At 37.7% G+C, this 21,293-nt stretch overlaps 1 protein-coding gene across 6 annotated transcripts in view; it reads left to right on the top strand.

The window, feature by feature from the left end:
- Positions 1-21,293, top strand: part of MRTFB (myocardin related transcription factor B) — a 77,213-nt gene that overhangs the window by 48,567 nt on the left and 7,353 nt on the right. For 3 of the 6 annotated variants that reach the window (XM_057407889.1, XM_057407883.1, XM_057407885.1), the window contains 10 exons: positions 177-338; positions 886-1,070; positions 7,633-7,773; positions 9,246-9,493; positions 11,030-11,183; positions 13,235-14,260; positions 16,001-16,156; positions 19,002-19,160; positions 19,440-19,577; positions 21,159-21,219. In XM_057407889.1, the coding sequence (XP_057263872.1) occupies positions 177-338; positions 886-1,070; positions 7,633-7,773; positions 9,246-9,493; positions 11,030-11,183; positions 13,235-14,260; positions 16,001-16,156; positions 19,002-19,160; positions 19,440-19,577; positions 21,159-21,219 (2,430 nt within the window). The remainder of the gene's footprint in view (positions 1-176; positions 339-885; positions 1,071-7,632; positions 7,774-9,245; positions 9,494-11,029; positions 11,184-13,234; positions 14,261-16,000; positions 16,157-19,001; positions 19,161-19,439; positions 19,578-21,158; positions 21,220-21,293) is intronic. The other 3 variants (XM_057407884.1, XM_057407886.1, XM_057407888.1) reach the window with 2 other exon arrangements.

Here is a 21,293-nt window from a genome sequence, read left to right as displayed (position 1 = left end):
GGATGAAAAACAGCTACAGAATCTTACGTTTGCTTATTAATTTGAGAATTTTCAGGATACTACTTGCCTGCTTTTGATAGAAGTGGAATGGCTACTGCAAAGATGAGACAATGTTGTTTGCCATGAAATTGGAGAAAAGATGGAGCAGAGCATTTAAATGAATCTGTCTTTTTTAGAGACCTTTGCGGAGCCTTCGCTACAAGCCACTCAGATGAAACTGAAGAGAGCTCGCTTGGCAGATGACCTGAATGAGAAGATTGCTCAGAGGCCTGGCCCTATGGAACTGGTAGAAAAAAATATTCTTCCTGTAGACTCCAGTGTTAAAGAAGCTATTATAGGCAAGTAGGAGTCCCACAGCTTCTCCATATCTGCCTGGAATTGTGGAATATAATAATTTAACTCTTCAGGGTAATGTTCACTAGAAGAAAATATACTCAAGGTTTATTACTACTTATTCTTTCAGTTTCTCAGTCCTAAACATCATTTAATTAAAGTTATCCTATTTTTATTCAAAACTAAGTTTTAATGACATAGTTGGAGTATAATACTGTTTTTGGAAATACTTGTTTCTTAATAAAAATTACTACAAAATAATCAAACAGCTGTGGCCGCTACTTCATCTCTCCTGGGTGCCTGTGTGCACGCCACAGATGTTAAACATACCTTTGAATCACTATGCACTTAGCTTTATCAATCCCTTGAATGTGATTTAATATGCCTGTCAGTATGTTAAAACCACAATAAATGCTTATGTATCATATGTTTAGACTGTGCTGAAAACTGACCATTTTCCAGCAGTTGGCTAATTCTGTCACCAGTGTCAAAATTTACTTTATGCAACAACAAAACAATAATTGTTTGCTTGTTTCTTTGTAAACATTCTAGCAGTTGGACAAGAGAATTATCCTCAAGCTTTGGATGATTATTCCTTTGATGAAGACAGCAGTGATGCTTTATCACCAGATCAGCCAGCCAGCCAAGAATCCCAGGGTTCAGCAGCTTCCCCTGGTGAGCCAAAACCAAGTGACTCACCATCACCAGTGACACCAAATGCTGCTACATCCACACAGGTACAGTTTTTAAGTGTTGAAACAAAATATTCACAGGAGGGGTTTTGGTCTGGGACTATAGAAACGGGGGCATAGTTTCACATGGAATTAATTCATTTGCTGTTGGACAGGAGTGCCTGTGACTCTTATTTTCTGTTTAGGAGTGTATACACTAGAACCCAGACTTAGCTGTTGGCAGCGATGAAATTCCCATAGGCTGTGGTAAAGCCATAAATTCACTGAAATTCATTATGGCCCATAGAAGATCTACATCTTTCCCAGAAGTTGTTTAAAAGGTCACATCCATGGTTTACTCCAGCTGTTACTGATTACTTAATGTCTTTCTTCATTCTGGGCAAGGTCTTGAACTCGTTGAGAATTAAACTTAGCTGAAATGACAACAGTTGACGTCAGTTCCATTATATCTCCAGAGAAGTCCATAAAAAATTTAGGTTTCCCACATAATTTAAGTGTTCTCTCCTATTGTTTTAAAATACTGCCTAAGGAATTTACTATTTGAGAGATTTAAGTAACTTTTACGTTGATTTTTCTATGAGGTTTTTAGTATTTTTTCGAGTTACTTACAAAGAAAGAAAAATAACTAAGTCTGCCATAGCAGATAAAATGTCTTAATGGTAGAGTATTTAAATGCATGACAATGTAAAGAACAGTGCATTTGAATGAAAATACTTGACTTTTCTCAAATGCTGAAATGAAGAGTGACAAAATTTTTGCCTTAACACCAGTGCTGAATTGGTTGTTGAATCAAATTGACACAAGTCTGCTGAGCTATTGTGTGTGCTATTAAAAAGCCCTTGATCCTGAACTGCTGTTTCTCTCAGTAAGCCCGTTTTCCTGTTGTACGTAAGTGGAAGCAGCTGTATTATTACAATAATTTATGTTTCAGATTGGTGCATTTTACATACAATCCATGGTTAAATTTAATGAATCATTTAGTGAAAAGATTTGGGTGTTCATCACAGTTATATGTACATTAAGTGACTACAAATGGCATCAGTTTAATAATATTGCTCTCAGCCTTGTGTGCTTGATATCGATACACCATGTGTGTATATGCAGACAGAAATTTCGTTAGTGTTGTCATTTCTGCTTGATAAGCTGAAATGTTTTCTATTAATTTGAACAGTAGCTCTTAAGCAGAAAGTGTTAATTCAATGAAATTCAACAGCCTTTGGATTTGTTTCATTTTATGCCAGCCTGCTAAAATCAAGTTGTTCTAGCCTGTATACCTTTAAAATACTTTATTTTGAAAGAATTTGAGGGTGTATTAAAATTTGACCAGTATGTAAATGGTACCACTATAAACATGTAATATTCTTCAGGTTAATGTTGATCAACTCTTATCTGTAATGGACTTTTTCCTCAGGAGGACTTTCCAAGAGTGTTCCTTCATCACTTTCTTCACTGCACTAAAGAGAAAAAGATGCATAAATTTGCTATTCAGTTGTGGTTTTTTTCATGCCTTTCTTTTTATTAAGCATTCTTTTGGAAAATGCATCTATTTCTATCTGAACTCTCAGAGGATGTGTAGCAAAGCCAGAGCTCTACATAGGGAACTGTGCTGCAATTTATTAATTAGGACACAAACAAAAGATAAGACAGAACTGATTATGGAGTTCTTACTGCATAAAGTAATGTAAAAATAAACATTTAAATAGGAGATAAATATTGTTTGTACCCCAAAGATGTTATTGTCTTAATGACCATGGATCCTTGACAGCTGAGTTAGTTTAGGATCTGCAATTACTCTCCTTGGTTTTCTTATTGCTGTAGTGGATAGAGAAAGTATTGTAAGGTTCATATTCAAAACCAATGCTGGACATGAAGTATGGCACATCCGCTTTCTTTCATTGTTCCCTAAAATGCAGACTAAGATGTGAATTTGGTTTCCTGCAGAGAGAATGTAATTTGTGTTGCATAAATTGAAAACAAACCACATGAAATTAGATTCCTAAGCAAAGAATTAGGTTCCTAATGGAGAGTTAAATAAAAATACTCAAAGCAATACGTGCCAAAAGCTTTTCAAGTAGGAAGCATAAGATAGATATGTGATTGCAGCAACAGCATAACAGAGCACTTGAATTTGATTGAAAAAGCACTTCAGCTAGAACTTCAGTCCTTTGCTTATGGATTTCATAACGTTACAGCCCCTTCTGTGAACAGATCTAAATTGTGAAGATGCTCTTCTGCAGAATAAAACAGCTGCTTACCTTGTTCCTCTGGAAATAAAGAACAACGGCACATCACGTCTCTACAGGAGATGTGTCTGGCAAATTGCTCCTTCATTCTTTTAATTTCCTCTGACAAATTTTACATTTTATTACAACATAAAATACAAAGAATGTTTTGAAAACAGTGGAGTGCAGCCAGAGTTCTTCTCAAGGCTTCCTCCTCCACACGTTTCCCGGCTTTGGAGGATGTAACATAACTTCGAGAACCTTCAGCTCTCATTGACTGATGACCTAAAACTTGCTTTAACCTGATGTATTTGCATCTGGTAAGGATTAGGCAGTTTAACCACACCACTCTAAAGAGATCAAATTGTGGTGTTCACAATTTTGAAGACATGAAACAGTTACTGTCAAAATATCTCAAGTATTCTGCTTCATGAGACAGAATATAATGACTGTTTTCTTAATATATTCACTGTAGCTTGGTGACCTGCTAGATGCTTGTTTGCAATTAGGTCCAGAAATCATATTATCTGTGACTGGAAATAGAAGATCAGTTTAAAGGAATCAGTCTTTATATTACTTTATGAAGTAATCAAGTGAAGTTAAAACCTGTTGATTTAGTTTATTTCAATTTAAAAATATATCAAGTTAATTATATACACAGTTCATCACCTCATCTAACACTTGCAGGTAACACTGGGAAGTCTGTAAGAAGCTTTATGTAGCCATTAATCCTTTGTCATTTAGGATAACAACTAATGTAAGGAAAAAGTAATTCACTGTATGGCAAGAGGAGAAGGTTTAACACAGTGATTACAACCAATACGAATTAAAGAGGGAGCATGGTTCTTTTTATTTGTGTTGGGTGTTTTGGTTTTGGGTTTTTTTGAAAGTTACTATTCCATTTGAAGAAGTTTTGTAGTGCTGTCTTTATGGAGTTTTCATAGCCTATAAAGGGGTTGCTAAACAGTATGTTTGAAGTCAAGTTATTTGTTTGGGTTCCAGAAGGATCAGAATGATGAGTTGTAAAAGATAATTTAATCAGTAAGCTGAAGCATCACATGTTTAAAACGCTTTTTAGATGGGACTTCAAGAAAAGAAAGTGTAAGATCCAGTGAAAATCATGAGATCATTAGGATTGTCCTGTGCTTTATGGTAATACTGTATGTGACACTTCGAATCAAAGACAAACTAAGTGCTTTTTTAAACGCTACTGCTATAACTAGAGTAAGCCTTTTAAACTTGATAGGAGTGCAGTATGTTGGAATACAGCACCCAGAACCCTTGCTTAAAGGGTAAGTCCCTCTAAAGTACCCTGCCAGTTCTTATGCAAGTCCAGCAAATAACAGATACTGTGTAGATATCGGATGCTTTCCAGAGCAAACACTTTGAAAGTTGGATATAAAAATAGAGGCATTTATATCTTTAGCCTGCCACCATAAACTAACACAACCCCAAGACAGGCATGTGTGCAATGTTTCAGTGACTAGGCATGGCATACTAAATCTTGCAATTTATTAAAGCAGTATCAGGAGCTTTTCCTCTGGATGGCTGCACCACAGAAAGCTCACAGCCACTAAACGCTTTAGATAGGTTATGGCAAGCTCTCTATAGATGCTGGTTGGCACCTGATGGTTGGTGAGGCAGCAAAATCTAAAAGAAACACAGAGATAGAAGGGAAAATTATTATAATTTAATTGTAAGCTGAAGGCAGAGAGTTCAGTGCCTCCAGGCTGGCAGCTTGGTAACTGCCATCCCAGAAATACGCAAGAACCAGGACATAAAGTTGCAAAATGTGTACTGTGTGTTTTTAGTGAACTGATTTAAGTCCTTTGTGGTACAATCTCATGGAGGAATAGCAGAGCATAGGAAGGAAGGAATTAGGGAGAAGTACCCATCTGACTTAATTAGAATGCAAGGTTTTAGAGTTTTTCTGAAGAAAAAGGATATTTATTGATAGGAATATAAAGGATATAAAGGATGGGCTTTTATAAGAAAGAATATGGTACTAGGTGATCTAATTGCTTTTTTAAACAGTGGAAATGCAGCTGATCTCATCTGTCTAGATTTAATACTTTAAGATATTAAACACTAGCAAAGCTGGAGAAGATTGTGTTTAGCAAAGGTAAGACAGGGAAGTTCTGGGTCAACAGGAAACTGTTAATAGTGCTCTGCAGGAGTTGATCTGGGGACCTTATTGTTTCATGTTACCATTAACAACCTTGACATAAGAATGGGTCACGCAGCAAAAGATGGAAGGCATAGTCAGCACAGAGTGTTGGAATTATGCAGAAAGAACTTGTTGATTGGGCTTGTAGAAGAGAAACAAAATTCCAATAAAATTGAATAGTTAAATTAGATAGAAAAATATACACCACCTCTCCTTCTCATGACAAAGTGTTGAAACCTGGGGACTCTTGACTTAAGAGAAAACTGAGGAGGAATACAGTGTGGGTGGCAGTGGGTCAGCAGTGAGGTAACTGAGCTATGGCATTAATGCTTCTGTGAAACTGCAAGTATGCCAGATGAGATGATTCCAGTATGAGTGTTAATGCCACTTCAAGGATCCAGTGAAACCACAGATGAAATATCCTATACATTTCCAGCTACTTATATTAAGGACGGACTAATAAAAACTAACACGAGAGGATGATCAGAGAATGAAAAAAATCTCTTATGAGAAAAGAATAAAAATTAATTTGTGTAGCTAGAAAAACAAGGGTAGAGATCTGTTTATATACAGCATCCATATCCCATCAGAGGGATATTCACGACAGACGGGAAGTGGGTTTTAAGTCAGAAAAAAATTTCAGCACAGAAAAAAATGATAGGACAAAGTTAAGCTCAGTGAATTTTGGTTATTATGTAGGAAATCTTGGGAATTTTCTGGTGGGCTGGGAAAATAATAATAATAAAAAAGTCCTAAGCCTATAAGAAGTTTATAAAAGAAACTGCACATATGATATTTTTAGCAGCAAGGGAACAAACTCAGTAAAGTTCAGGCTAGTGGATTGTACCTGCACAGTAATGTAATCCAGGAGAATTGTACCTCCTGGCACAGTCACAGCTGTGCTTTCTCTGACAATAGGAAGCTGTCGCTGTAAAACGCATCTGTGCTGCTGCATGATCATTCTGAAACAAGAAGCTCATTTCCCTGTGTTGGTGTTTGACCCTCATGAAGGAGGCTATTCTGACAGTACTAGTTTGGGTGGTAAGGTTCTCCTTGTGTACACATGATTCTGACTTTCCAGACGTTCAAAGGTACTGGAGGCCCCCGTCCTTAGGGGATGAAGCCATGTTCTCTGCAGCTTGAGGAGGCTTCTGCAGTAAACATGGAGTGTGTCTAGGGGCAAATATTAATGGTGCTTCAAACAGCGTAAAAACAAATGGAGGTATCTCTGCTAACAGTGCACGCCATTTTCCTTTCATTATTTTTAACCCTTAGCTCTCCTTTTGCTCAGCATTTTAAAAATTTTCTTTGAACTATTTTTTCTGTACTTAGTTGCATATAAAAATACAGAAATTATTTATATTCATAAAATCTGTAATTCATTGGTTCTAGAAGCCTTGATATGTGAAACTACAAGAAAAGAAGTTTATTTGACATAACCTTTTTCTGTAATTCTGAATGACTACCTTGAAGAGAAGATGTCTTTTGTATCCTTATGTCAGGAGCAGAAGTACTTCAGTGACAGCTGTCAGTTCTTTGCAGTTACGAAGCTAAGAACTGGCATCAGTTAGGTAATCTGATTCTGGGCTACCAGTGAGACAAATACATGTTAGGAGCAGTTCAAGTAAAATGTTCCTGACTTGAATGGGTGAGGTACTTCTGAAGGGCCTTCCACCTCTTTTTGTATGATTTTGAATGAAAGACAATGTTTTCATGTAGGTTGAAAGGAGAGAAGGATTCTGCTTTTTTTGTATGTTGTTATAAATCCTTTTGGGTTGTCATTCTTCTACCTGCAGAAAACCCAACAATAATAATTAAGAAAAAATTAAATGCTGGGAAAATATGTAGTAAGAAATACTACAAAAATTGATATTAAAATCAGTTACTGTTTTACCTCGGTGAAACTAAAAGCACTGTATTTTATTTGTAAAAACGGACTTCAGATGCATTTACATGCAGTAGATAAAATTCTAAACTAAGCAGTCAAGGAAAGAAACCAGTTTATCCTATTTGCTATATTTGAAGTGTGCCAAAATGTGCCTTTTTAGAATACTTGTAGACGTGTACAAAAGAGTCCTTGTTTTGCCATTCCTCCTAAAAATATTTTGTGAATTTGCCATGACAGTAAATTGTGTTAACCTTTTCACATTCTTGCAATGACTCAGATGGTGGATGTTTTTAATGTTTCTCTTTTTCCTTATATTTTTTTTAATACTAGTATCCACCTTTAACCTCTCCAGTTCCTGAATTTCTCAAAACTCCCCCTACAATTGAACAGCATGTTACACGTTCTACTGCTACAACAACCCTGACCACAAATACTGTATCTGCAGCAAAGCCTGGGCCAACGTTAGTAAAGGTAGGTACCCGTAAGAATGGCATCTGAGGACTATGTTCTTAACCTATGTCCTTTTCCAATGCTATATCTAATGAAAATACAAGTGATGTTATAGTGCCTAGAACTAACAACGTTTATTAGTGTTCAGGAGAACACGCTGGGTTGTTGACTAAAAGCTTTGCATGCTAAGATCCATCATTAACAGTTGTAGGGACTGGCTCATTATTCCAAGAGGTTCTGACAGTACAGTTGTACTGTGTAATTCTGCAGAATTATGCATTATATTGCTATGGAAGTTTTCAAGAAGTAAGGAAAATAAGATTTTTGCAGTGTTGAGTTTCTGCTTTCTATAGGTTAAATTAATTGTTTCCAGTCTAGTTTTGTGTGGAGTATAACTTAATAGAAACGAAGGCAACCACATTCATAGTCTACCTGTAACCAAACTGGTGAACAGCATTGCTCCTTTTCTGCTGCTGTTTTCTTGGGTCATTTATTGTGTAAGCAGAAGGCACTGTGTGAGAGAAGTTACTGTGTCCTTGTATTTGAGTACCAGAAGAACATACTTGGTTCTCTCGTCTGCAGTAACCTAGCCAGCAGCATGGAAAGCTTCTTCAAATCCAGTTGTGTTAGAAAATGTCTACAGTACTTCATTTCAGCAGTTTTGCAAAAGTTCTTCAGCTGTGTAACAACTGTATGTGGACTTCTGCCTAACTACATGAAGTTAGAGTTCATCCTTGTAAATTTAACTGAGAATTATTTTCTAGTATAAATCTGGCTCTATCCAGTAAAATCACAGGACTTGTACCAGCTTCCTTAACGCAGGACCTTAACGACAAATGTGAAATATCCCCCAAAACAGGCTGTAATAAATGTGCATGGATCAACACAGGATTTATGCTTTGATACCTTCTGTGTGCCTAGGTAATAGCCTTCAACTTTTCACTCAAAATAATTTCAAAGAGCTTGTAAAGGAAGGGAGTTTCATCACATGTGCAAGTATTGCTAATAGGGATGCTGCTGGAAGTTTCCGAAGAGTGATGCTGTAATTTTTAGGATTGTCCATGCTTTTAATCTAGACTTGTAAGTACCTCTGAGCTGCAGATGTTTACAGGTAGACTTTAAGATCCTAGCTTTTCCTTGTACCAAGTGCTAAGTGGCTTTGAACTTGCCTGTTTCAGAAGAATGCCTCTTTGCAGTGGCAGGTTGTGACTAGCAGAATCCCTTAGCTTCATTTGTGCCATCTATTAAAAAAACATTCACAGGCTGATTCAATGACTCCTCCTTGTGCACAGTATAAGCCAGCTGGGGTATGTTTAGTTAGTTATGTTCAAGGGTAGTTAAGTGATGCATTAGGGCAAGTTTGCAGGGATAATGGTATTCAGCAACTCTTTGCAGTAAGTGTGCTCCTATAAGGTTTATCTTTGTACCTTTCATAGCTGCTTGTAAATGAGATGGCTATAACAGTGTTTTCAATCTTTTCCATCCATAAACAGCAAAGCCACCCAAAGAACCCAAATGAGAAGCATCGGAGCAAGAAATGTAAAGAACCTAAGCCAAGGGTGAAAAAATTGAAGTATCATCAGTATATTCCACCTGATCAGAAAGGTGAGAAAAATGAGCCACAGATGGACTCCAACTATGCTCGTCTGCTACAACAGCAGCAACTGTTTTTGCAGCTGCAGATCCTGAGCCAACAGCAACAGCACTACAACTACCAGACAATTCTACCTGCACCGCTGAAGTACGTGAAGCGTTGTTTATGTCCTTTAAAGATACGTACATCAGTTACAGACCTAGTGCTTTAGAAGGAACCATGTTTTGCAAATGTTAAGAGATGTTTGAAACCTGAAAAAACTGAAATGGCAATGTGCATCACTGTGGGTATTACCGGCCTCATTTAACAAGGTTCTCTTGTTAAAATACTCCTAATTATTTTTGTATGACATTGAAACAGAACCTCTTACCTGTCAGATGCATTTTTTTCTGACCTAGATGCGTATTTGAAACTCAATTATGCAAAAGCCAGAAAGTTTTGACATCATTTTCACTCAAATATGACATAGGCGGAGCAGAAGAGCAGCTTACAGACAATGGCTTTTAAAAAGACACATACTACTGTTGTGGTTTTATTGTCCTTTTACATCGGTTTCACAGAGCACATTTTTACAGTTTTACAAAAAAGAAGAAACAGTCATTGTAAATTGGATAAAATGCTTCATCAGTGAAGCTACTGGATATAGTTTCATCGCTGATGCTTACAAGAGTTCCTTATCAGTGTTGATCTGATAGTGAGATCAACAGTGAGAAATATACTTTCTGATTTAGAGGTAGAAGCAGTCAGAAAAATAAATTTGGCAGAATAAGATGACTACTGTCTGCAGGGTTTCATTCTCACCATCTAAGATCAGTCTTTTCCTGGAAATGCTTATAGTGTAATATGCCACAGTCACACAACCCTAAATTCAAATCACTTTCAACTGTTGGGGTTTGCTGTTTTTTTTTTTTTAATATGAGTTTTCACCAAGTTATTTTTCCTCAGCAAGTGAGGCTAGAAAAGTTAAAGATACCATCTGTGGTTATATTTATAATTACCATGTATCCTAACATTTGGACTAGAGATGTTTCTGCCTGCTTACCCACGCTTCTTCTGTTCCACTTACTGACATTTCAGAAACATTTCTTCATAAATCAGTTAAACGAAATAAAAGATCTGACTTATGGTTGCTAGTGTCAATTATGGCATTTTTAAGTTTTTTATGATTATTTTGAGATCCTCATATGAGATACTTCTTATGAGTACAGCTGATAAAAATGCATGATCTTCAGGCTAAACTGCCTTCACATTGGTCTTTATTGTGTATGAGCATGGGGGCATGTATGTTGGTTTGATACATAGTTCAATATTGTGGGTTTCTTATTGATGTCAAAAAAAAAACCTTAACTGGTTGCTCTAGTTAATGAGTGATTTGTATGAACTGATTCTACAGTCCATAGTGTCCCTCAGGGATACCATGACAATAATAAAAACCATGAAAATTAAATTAGTACGCTTCACCGAAGAGAAAATTAAATACCAACATTCTACGCTCCTGTTTTCTCCTCTGTGCTGTTTTACTAAAAATACTTAATGTCTTATGTTAAACATGTATTTGTTTGAAAAAAAACCAATTTGTTCCTTAACTTGATGAGACACTAGATTGAGAATCACAGCTTCTTGACTGAAAGCATAATACATTTAGTGTTGACATTACTGTCCCCCTTTTTTTATCGCTTGAAGGCCACTGAATGACAAGCAGAGTAACAACGGGAACACGCCACTGACTAATTTGAACAGCAGCACACCCACCTCAGCTGCCAGCTCCCCAAGACAGAACACTAATATTCCTAGCCGGAAACCAGGACCTCTGCCTTCAAGCTTGGATGACTTGAAGGTAAAAATAAAAGGGATTTGTCTGTTCCTGTGTGTTACCATAGGTCATAACTTGCAAACTGTTACTGTCAAGAGTAAGCCTGGATATTATTTACCAATGAAGACTGTACTTTTCTCTTAATTATTTACAATAAGGTTGTCAGAGTTTTCAAACACAACTCTTCTGGATTTAAGTATTTGTTTGAGTGAGCCTCCTCACATGCATATGCTCTGGAAATGACATTTCTTTCCCATAGAATTAGAAGAGGAAGAATTCGGACAGATTGCATGGCTACATAATTTGATACCTTGGGTAAACCATGAGGTACCCTTCATGTGAGGTTCTAGCCCAGGCAGATTAAACACTGGAACACTATTTTCTCTGTAAAAGAAAATAGGAAATAAGGGATCTTTTTACGAGAGTTCAATACATCATCTGAAAATTAACACTAAATTTCGTAAAAGCTTCTTAAAGTTATAACCGTGTAAACTCTCTTTAAACTGTAATATGACGGGATTGTATAGGATTTTCTTCCTTCAAAATACATCAACAGGAATTAACACAGTGAAGTACCTAATGAAATTGAGTCTGAAGAAGCTTGTGGGGGTTTAGATTCAGATCCTTCCAATAGCAACCACAGGAATGTGCCAGACCTGAACAGAGGAGCAGGGACATCTAGTGGGCAGTTGCTTCATGTCTCTCTTTACAAGGCTTTGGGTTTCTGAGGGATGGGAATATTTTTTAGACTTGACAGGATAAAAGAAAGGGTTTCAGAAGATCAGATTTTCAAGACAAGAATGTACTGTCATCAGCTAAAGCCAGTCGTTTGCCAGTCTATAATATATATATGTATATATAAATATATATATATTTATATAAATATATATATATATTTTATAGACTGGCTATAGCCAGTCTATAAAATTCAATTCAAAACAGCATTTGAAATAACCTTTTCAAACTTTAAATTATTAACTAATAACTGTTTAAGATATTTAATATCTGAATTTGTGCTTTCCAGTGATTAAAGCTGTTTACTTTTTGGTATTCCTGCAAATGTAGTAGCAATAATATCAGCAGACCTGCTAGTGGTGGTTTTAACACTAAATCAGCTCTGATTAATGCTGAAATGCATTGCCGAAACCCAGAAGGATTAGAAAGCACTCTTGAACAAGGGTAGAGGAGACAGGACTGAGAAACAGCTGATAATCACTGTTAGGGAGACAGTTATTTAACACGGAGTTGATGTGGTTCTCAGAGATGCTAAAGGATTGATGTGACTTTTCATCGTTTCCAAATCATGAGGACTTATAAAGTTCTAGACTGGCAAAGTACTGAAATATTTGAGGTCACTACCTTTTACTCTTTTAGAGGTAGTTCTAACATACATGTAGCCCAAACACTCTACAGTTAGATGTGGTGTATGCATATCATAAATGGAAGCCATTCATTGTGACTGAATCACAGAATTAATTTACGCTCAACACATTTGCACTTCACTTTGTCTGAAAGCTTACTGGAAAACTGAGAACATTTTTATTCCAGAAGTTAGATTTGGATTGCTTACACTTTTTCTGTTTGTAGAAGAAACCCAGATGACACATAGCTTCAATTGTTCAGTTGGTAATTAGTGAGGGAAGCCTTTTGTGCTTGATGGGTCTGTTGACCTGATAAGACTTCTCAGATCTATGTGTCTTGATGGTGTAACAAGGGGTTCAGCATGCTGGTGTTCAGTGTTCTGATCTGCACTGCTGCCACCCTCTACAGGTTTGCTTCAGAAGCTTTTAGCCCAGAATTAGACCTGTATATTCACTTTCCCTTTTTGAATACTTATGAAAAATCTGCATGATTTGCTGTTATTCATCGTACAACAACTTAACACTACTAAGGTTTTAGCAACTTAAACAGTGAAATGAAGTAGGAGTTCATGGAAATGTGCTCAGAGATCATGCACGGTGCCAGAACCCAGAAGTGTAATAACTAGTGAATATGCTGAAAATAATTATTAAGATGGAATAAGGTAGAATGTATATAAGTAAGTTCTACTTTTTTCCTGTTGTGCTTTATTTCAGGTAGCTGAGCTTAAAATGGAGTTGAAATTGAGGGGATTACCAGTGTCAGGAACAAAAACAGATCTTATTGAGCGTCTGAAAACCTATCAAGATCTTAATAACAATGGGGTTGCTACTAGTAGCTCTGTTACAGCAGCCACCTCTACTGGGGCCACAGGTAACACTGGGGAAGTGTCTGTGTCATTTCCTGTTGCAACACTAAATAAACCAGCGGCTAACACGGTATCCAGCTTTCCTCCAGAAAAAACATCTACTGGACCTGGCTGCAAAGCAGTGAATGCAGAAAACATTAGCTCTCCTTTGCCTGTATCTCCCTCTCCTTCAGAACAATCTAGTCTAAGCACAGATGACACTAGTATGGCAGATACTTTCACAGAAATGATGACCATGATGTCACCATCACAGTTCTTAAGTACTTCGCCGCTAAGAGCAAATACAACTGATGACAACCAGAATCGAAGTAGTGGAAACATCTCAACCATGGAGTTTGATGTAGCAGAAAAGGACCGAAAGCTTCAAGAAAAAGAAAAGCAGATTGAAGAGCTCAAAAGGAAACTGGAACAAGAGCAAAAACTTGTGGAAGTCCTGAAAATGCAACTTGAGGTTGAAAAACGGGGACAACAGCAACAGTCTCAGACTTCTGGTAACTCAGCTGCTTTGGAACAGAAGCAGCTCAGTACTGCTGTCAAAGATGAAAATGCCCTTACTGATTGCTCTAGTACCAGTCAATCTGTACCTGTAGCTAGTCACTCTTTAGGACAATCAGTATATACTAGTAGCCAGAATCCAGTTGCCAAAAAGGCAGTTGTTATCAAGCAGGAGATACCTGTGGCCAAAGCTGAACCTCAGAATGCCATTTCTCAATTTTATGTTAATCCACAGCGGCAGCCACAAACTGCAGTTGTTGCCCAGCCTCAAGCTTTATTAACTACCCAAGGAACTGCACAGCTGCTCCTTCCTCTCTCTATCCAGGGACCGAATTCTACCACGGCAGTGCAGCTACCAGTTGGAAATATAAAGTTGCAGGTAAAGGTGTTTTTATTTTTCCATCATGGAAACTGCATGGCACTATTTGCATAACTTACTATAATTAGGTAAATGTGCTGCTTATAAGATTAACTTAAAAGGCAGGCTTAGCCTTTTTTCTGCTTTAGGTAAAAGGGCAGAAAGACTTAAGAGCCAATCTCTTTCTAACTTCTGGTGCTTGCTTTCTTTGCAACTTTTGTTCCCAGATACTTTCCTGAAAAGTAGCTGCCTTTCCATGCACTGTCTTCATGCACAGTTGGTGTTAATTTATATCAGCATATGCTACCAGGTTGTTAACCCCAAATTGTAATAGCTATAAACCCAGGTCTTTAATTTGAATATCCCTGTTTGCAAAATGGGTGTTTGAACCTCTTGTGTGCTGATGGCTCGTAGTTAAAAACATGAATGGTAGGATGTAGGACCCTACTGGAACTGTAAAAACACAGTTACACAAATATTATTTCTAGACTGATTATAGTATCACAGTGACTAAATACAGCATAAACCAAGATAGGTTATAAATGAAGAGGTTTAAGAGTAACTGTACCAAACTGAAACAGTTTAACATGTTGGTCAAAGGTAGATACCCAGTGCTATTATTGGGAATAGATGAAATCTCCTGCCATCCACATGGTTATTGTGCCAGCAAAGTATTCTTTCAGCCCCAGCTTGTACTTGGCTGCTGTGGCCTGTTGTGGGCTGAGGCTTTGGTGCTGTGTGTGCACAGCTGCACTTAGCAACATTTATGAGGACTGTAAAATTCTGATTCTTGCACAGTCCACAGTGCAAGAGGTGGTTCCTGGTAGGTATGCAGCCAGACGGATCGTTGTCTAAATTGTTTTTAAATCCTGCTAGCATTCTCTTAACAACCATAAGCAGCAGCTTCTGGTATTTCATTTCACTGATATTGCTGAAGTTTTCCTAACTACCAGCTAAAATTTTCTTTCCTGGGGTTAGACATGCTTCTTGCCTTTCAGTGGCCATTAAAAACTACTTTGACTATAGAATCATAGAATCATGGAATGGTTTGGGTTAAGGACCTTAAGATCATCTAGTTCCATCCCCCTGCCATGGGCAGGGACACGCTACACCAGGTTGCTCCAAGACCTGTCCAGCCTGGCCTTGAACACTTCCAAGATGAGGCAGCCTCAGCTGCTCTGGGCACCTGTACCAGTGCCTCACCACCCTCACAAAGAAGAAGGAAAGAGCTCCTTCTGTCTGTCTAACCTAAATCTCCCCTGTTTGACTTTAAACCCATCACTCCTTTGTCCTGTCACTACAGTGCCTGATGAAGAGTCCCTCTCCAGCATCCATGTAGGCTCCCTTCAGATACTAGAAGGCTGCTCTGAGGTTTCCATGCAGCCTGTTCTCCAGGCTGAACTATGATCATCTTAAAAACAACCTTTTTCTTGCATCATCAGTTTTGTCTTTCTAGTTATTCAAACATAGTTCTTATAATCCTTTCTTGCTGGTTATGCTCTCTCTGTCTCTTATACTATTTTCATTGCTCTTCACTTAATCTTCTCCACTTTGTCTTTATCTTCTGTAAACGTTCTAAAACCTTTTACTTGGGAACTCACCAGTAGCAGAGTAAAAATTTTGTTTCCTATACACAGTTCACACTCATCCTTCCCAGAATACACGTTATTGCCATTCTGCAGAATCTATGCAATAGATTTTTACATTATGTAATTTACTGTGAGATACGAATAATGCATATATTTTATCTTCATCCTTTAGGCTCAATCACAAGCTGGAATACAGACCCCATCACAAATACCTGCTCCTGTTTCTTCCTCTGGCGTGGTCCAGACAGCACCTCAGATGCATACTCCACAATCAAAACAAAACACCATCACGCAGCACGCACTTGGTCATACGCAACAAATCAGAAAGGTTTGTGGATAGCACAAGCGTTAAGATACATAGTTGTGTAACTAATTCTAGGCAGTGTCATCTGCATCATATGTAAATGGTCAGGTCACCTAATATCTCTCTACCATGTTTTTCTGTGTAATACAATGGGCTTGCAACTTCTCTTTCCAACATTTTAGTCCATGCAGGACTTACTTTGTTTTTCAGTTGAAAATAAATAAGGAAGGCTAAAGGACTTTTTCTCTTACTGGTAGTCTTCTGGCACCACTCTTACTACATTCTTCCACATGCTTGGCAGAAGTGGTATACCAGGTATTTTAGTCAGTTTCTCTTATTTGCTGCTGCTTCAAAATGGAGGATTCCTGTAGGCAGTTCTTAAGAGAAAGCTTTTCCCTATGTCTTCAGTGATTTATTATTTTAAATGAGTTCGTTTTAGTTTCCCTGCTTTCCTTGTTGGTTTCATCATTACTTGCTAAGAAAGCTATGGACTCAGATACTGAGGATGCAATTCCAGTGAGTCAGAACCCTAACATACCTATGATACCTCTCTTCCTGAGAAATGCAGGCAGTGATTCAGAGAGATCCTTCTCTTTCTCAGTCAGTTCTGTAATATCCCATTCCAAAACAGACATAGATCAGCACTGGATGCACACCCGAGAGTGCCAGTCTAGTCATGTTCATATGGTAACACAGATCAATCCAACAGCACCAGTCATCACAAAAGAAAGGGGTTTCTCTTCCTCTGAGCCTCTTTCAGGCTGACCTCTATTATTAGAGACTCAGGGATACCTTTATTGCTTCCTTAGTGGTGCTAACAACTCTGGGGCTCCTATCACTTAGTTAGTACTATCACTAGGCAAGGTTTTTCAGCCTGTCTCAAGGAAAGAGTAATTCAGAAACAACTGAGATTTCAAGATGAAGAGGCTAATTTTTACAGTAATTTTCCTGTAACTGTTACAAAATACCTAAGCCTTCAAAGTTTATATTTCAGTTTACAAAAGTGCATCATAAAAACCATGTTCTACCTGTGCAGTGTCCTCTAATCTGCTTCTGCTAAGGCTCTTGTTCAGATAAAAGTTACCTCAAAAGATGTACAATTACACCCTGCCATTTTCTACATGCCTGGCTAATAAAGGGGAGCACGCTAAATGTGCATTACCACTCTTCAGACTGCTTGTTCAGTCTGTTTCATTTCATCAACACTGAGCTTATCCTACAGAAGTCAAAACTGACCCAAAAAGAGATCTCATCCAGGTTCCCTGGCATTTGGTGAGGGGCTGGCTAATCTTACCTCTTTAATTTGCCAAGTCCCATATAGAAATTTTCCGGTCATCCTAAGGTGTATACTTGTGCCAAACTAGCAGTTTGCTTCATCTGCCGACTACAAGTTCCTTGAAATGATTGCAGGAGGTAATCAAGGATTGAAGCCTCTGGTCTTTCCCCCATACAGTTGTCATGGAGACAGCACAGTTTCCAGCAGAGTTCCCTCTGCATCTAGCTGTCCCGGAGCTGAGCCGCCTGCCAGTCCTAGCTGGTTCTCTCACACATCTACTGCCAACTCTTACACAGGAGACCAGCAACGTAATTCCACTGCTTTTTTCATCAGTGTAAGATACTGATGTGATACAACACATCAGGACAGTCTTTATGCATTGAGCATTAGCTCTACCTCTCTGCTGTTTGCATTTCATGAGGGTTGGCTATTTCAGCAGGCAGATTGAGCTCATGAACTGTGAGTGAATAATGCTACTTCCTAATTTAACCTTTTTTAGTGAAGTTGGTCTTCCTAATAGTTATCACCTCTATAAACAGTTTTTTCCCAGAACCAGTTTCCCTTGAATCTGTCTAAACTTTCTCAGGTAGCTTAGATTTTTATGTAAACCATCTGATTATTCCATTTCTTTTCTCCTGCACACTTGAGATGTCTCTTCACATCATAGCTACCACATGGCCCTTGTCTCATTACTGAATGAACTGAAAAACATCTCCTCAGCCATTCCCCCCAGTGCCAGACAGCTGGAAAGTACAAGTTTTCACACAGAAAAGATGATCAAGGGAGCTAACAAAAAACTGGATCAAACCTTTTCACAGCAGACTTAATTAAGCTTATCATAGCTTAATCTCCATCCCTGATCTAAGATTTGTCACCTTTGTCATAAAGGTATCTGGGAGCGATACAGTCTTGCACACTCATATATTCATAGCCCCTCTTTCTCTCCCTTTAACTTAAAAATACAAGAAGCAGGATACTGCTGGAAATCATTTACAGTGACTGTATGGACTATCAGTCGAAGAAATAAAAAGTTTATATACCAGTAACCAAATTTATAGTTGATACCCAAGTTCATCACTTATACCTTTTGCCTCTCCCTCACTACTCATAGATATTTTTAGATAAAATAAATTAGAATTATATGGCACAAACCAAACCATTCTATCTTAAAGCAAGGACAGGTGTGGATATATGGACTATAGTTTTTTTATCAGGTCAGAAATAAATTAGTTTTCTTGACTGTCCACTAGGTGGGGAAATCATGTAGCCTGTAATAAACTGTTCCATACTCTGCTGAATGTACTTGGGAAAAATTGTATTAGTGCACTTTCCTCATGCTTCCTGAAAAATTGCAGGGAAATATTTTTAGTTATTAGTGATGAATGAAACCACATCACAGCACAAAGTTTCTTTCAAACAGTAATTGTTCTAGATTTACAAATTATTCCACCAGAGATAAAAATCAGTACAGGTAACATTCCCTTAATAGGGAATTTAAACAAGCAGGTCTTAAAATTTATTAATGTCTTTTACCCAATGTTATTAATTAAAAAACCCAACACAACCTAAGACTGATGTATTAATCCTTTACAGGTTTTTCCACCCACCACATCAAATACAGTATTTTCCTATCAGACTGCACCAGTTACAACACCTTCACAATCTTTTATTAACGAGACATCAAACTCTAACATTCACACTGGTGGTAACCAGGTCCCCTCTGTGCAGAATGGACCTGCAACTCCTAATAAGGTAAGGTTAGCCCCACTATGTTCCATAAAGTTCAGGTTTATATTATTGTTCTTAAAGTACATAGCGCAGCTCACTCAAAGAGGAAGAAAGTTGTGTAGATTTTAATAATGTATATGTGTATGTACGTGTGAAGAAATTACTATTTTATCCCTCAGATTACCTATATTATTGATATTTGTTAGTATGTAGATCAGTATGACAATACAATCAGTGTAGAACTTGGTCAGCTTGAATTCACTAAAGCCTATTGTTTAGTCACTGTTTTGTTATTTCATGCAGCCTGGTTCTCCATCTCAAGCCCAGCCTTATATTGTTCAACAAACCCTCTTCAACAACACAGTATCCAAGACAAAAGATCCTCCTCGGTATGAAGAGGCCATAAAACAGACCCGCAATATTCAGACATCGCACCGTGAGGTAGTTATTTTCTCCTTTTAGTCTATTAAAAACATATTTTTTTCTTTAGATTTATCACAGCCATTGCTTATTTTAGTACTTGTTTGGTGTCAAGATTGTCTAACATACCCTGTTACTGTTTTCATAACTGCATTTAACTACAGGGCTCCTGTTTCATGATTCTTTTTTATTAAAGGAATAGACAGATGTAAGTAACTCTTACAGTATTCAGTTGGCAATACATGTAATGGGATAATGCTGCTATTGCTACTTAATAGCTAACCTTCACCCAACTTGTTTCAAGGATGTATGATACCCAAACTTCAGGCTTAAAAGAGAGAAAGTAAATTCAAGTAAACTTGACGAGAATGTGTTTGTGTTTATACACATTTAGGCAGACGTTATATACATGAGCCCAGGTGCTTGCCTGAAAAGAATCTATATTTAGTGATCTTGATGAATAATTCTACAGATTGCTTTGTCAGTTTACCACGATACCCTTTCATGTTGGAGGAAAGTTGCAAACAAAACTAATTAGCATCCCTAACCTCATGTGTTTCTGAACTATTCCAAAAGATAAGGTATTGAAGTGACTTATTATTGGTTGCTGGTTTCATGGTGACAGACACTCAGACAGAAGCATGAGTTTCTAATGCTATTCCATATGTTCTTGGCATGTGTGAGGCATCCTCACAGTGAACGCACACAGGTCTTACATGACCGACTGCCAGTTAGCCTCCCCACTGGCCTCTCTTCAGGAGCTAGATCTTGGGATGACAAATTATTTCACATCTCCACAGTATAATCAGAGTTACACGAGGTTATAACAGTTATACCAGACAAAGGTTATAATAGAGTTATACCAGAGTATAACAAATTACTTCCCATCTCCAGAAAAAAACAGTGTTTTAAAACACTGTTTTAGTTTTTGAGACCATCATGAAAGTCTCCATTTTTCCTGGACAGTTTTTGAAAGAATGGTTTTGTGGGGATTTTTTAAACTTTTGCTTAAGGTTCAGATATTCAGGAGATGGCTGTTTAAAACAAACAGATAAACAGTTGATGAAAGCTTCCCCTCCCCTTTAAAAAAGAAAAGAACATGAATCTACAGATTGGAAAAAAGATAGAAAAAAATACCCCAAACCTACAATACCAAACACAAACAAGGCAACAACCAACAAAACCGTACCTAACAAAATGCATCTTGCATGATGGCTATTCACAGGCTGTCTCTGAGAGAAAACATTTCAGGTTGCACCCCCCAGAGCACGGCAGTTATTGCAGATACTTACCCTGGTACAAGACAGGGTTAGTAATTGTCCTTGTTCCTAGTTTTCAGCACCTCTCTTCTGGGTTGCCTTCGTGAAATCTGTCTTGCTTTACAGATTTTTTTCCCTATTCTGTTGTATTGAAAATGACCACAGGGATTCACAAGTGTCTCTCCAAACTATTTCTCTGTTTTCTAGATTGACAGTTTCATATGAATAATTTTAGTCTTGATCATAGGTTAGTACTTAATGTACCATTGAAAAGTGTTAGGCTCAGTCACCTTAGGCATAAACACTACAAGAAAAAGAATAACTCTTTTCTCATGCATTACAGATTTCCAGTGCGCACAGTCAGCAGATGGATGATCTTTTTGATATTCTCATCAAGAGCGGAGGTAAGCTAAGTGACGTCTGTCTGATACAGAGATTAAAAACCTGAGAATAAAAATTCAGTACTATACTGAAATGA

The sequence above is a fragment of the Pezoporus wallicus genome, unplaced genomic scaffold, assembly GCF_028554395.1.
Source record: "Pezoporus wallicus isolate ANWC-B61680 ecotype Strahan unplaced genomic scaffold, APGP_CSIRO_Pwel_v1 contig_4012, whole genome shotgun sequence".
Taxonomy (NCBI): Eukaryota; Metazoa; Chordata; class Aves; order Psittaciformes; family Psittacidae; genus Pezoporus; species Pezoporus wallicus.
Note: the sequence above shows the minus strand (reverse complement) of the source record. Positions and strands in the feature narration are given on the sequence as shown.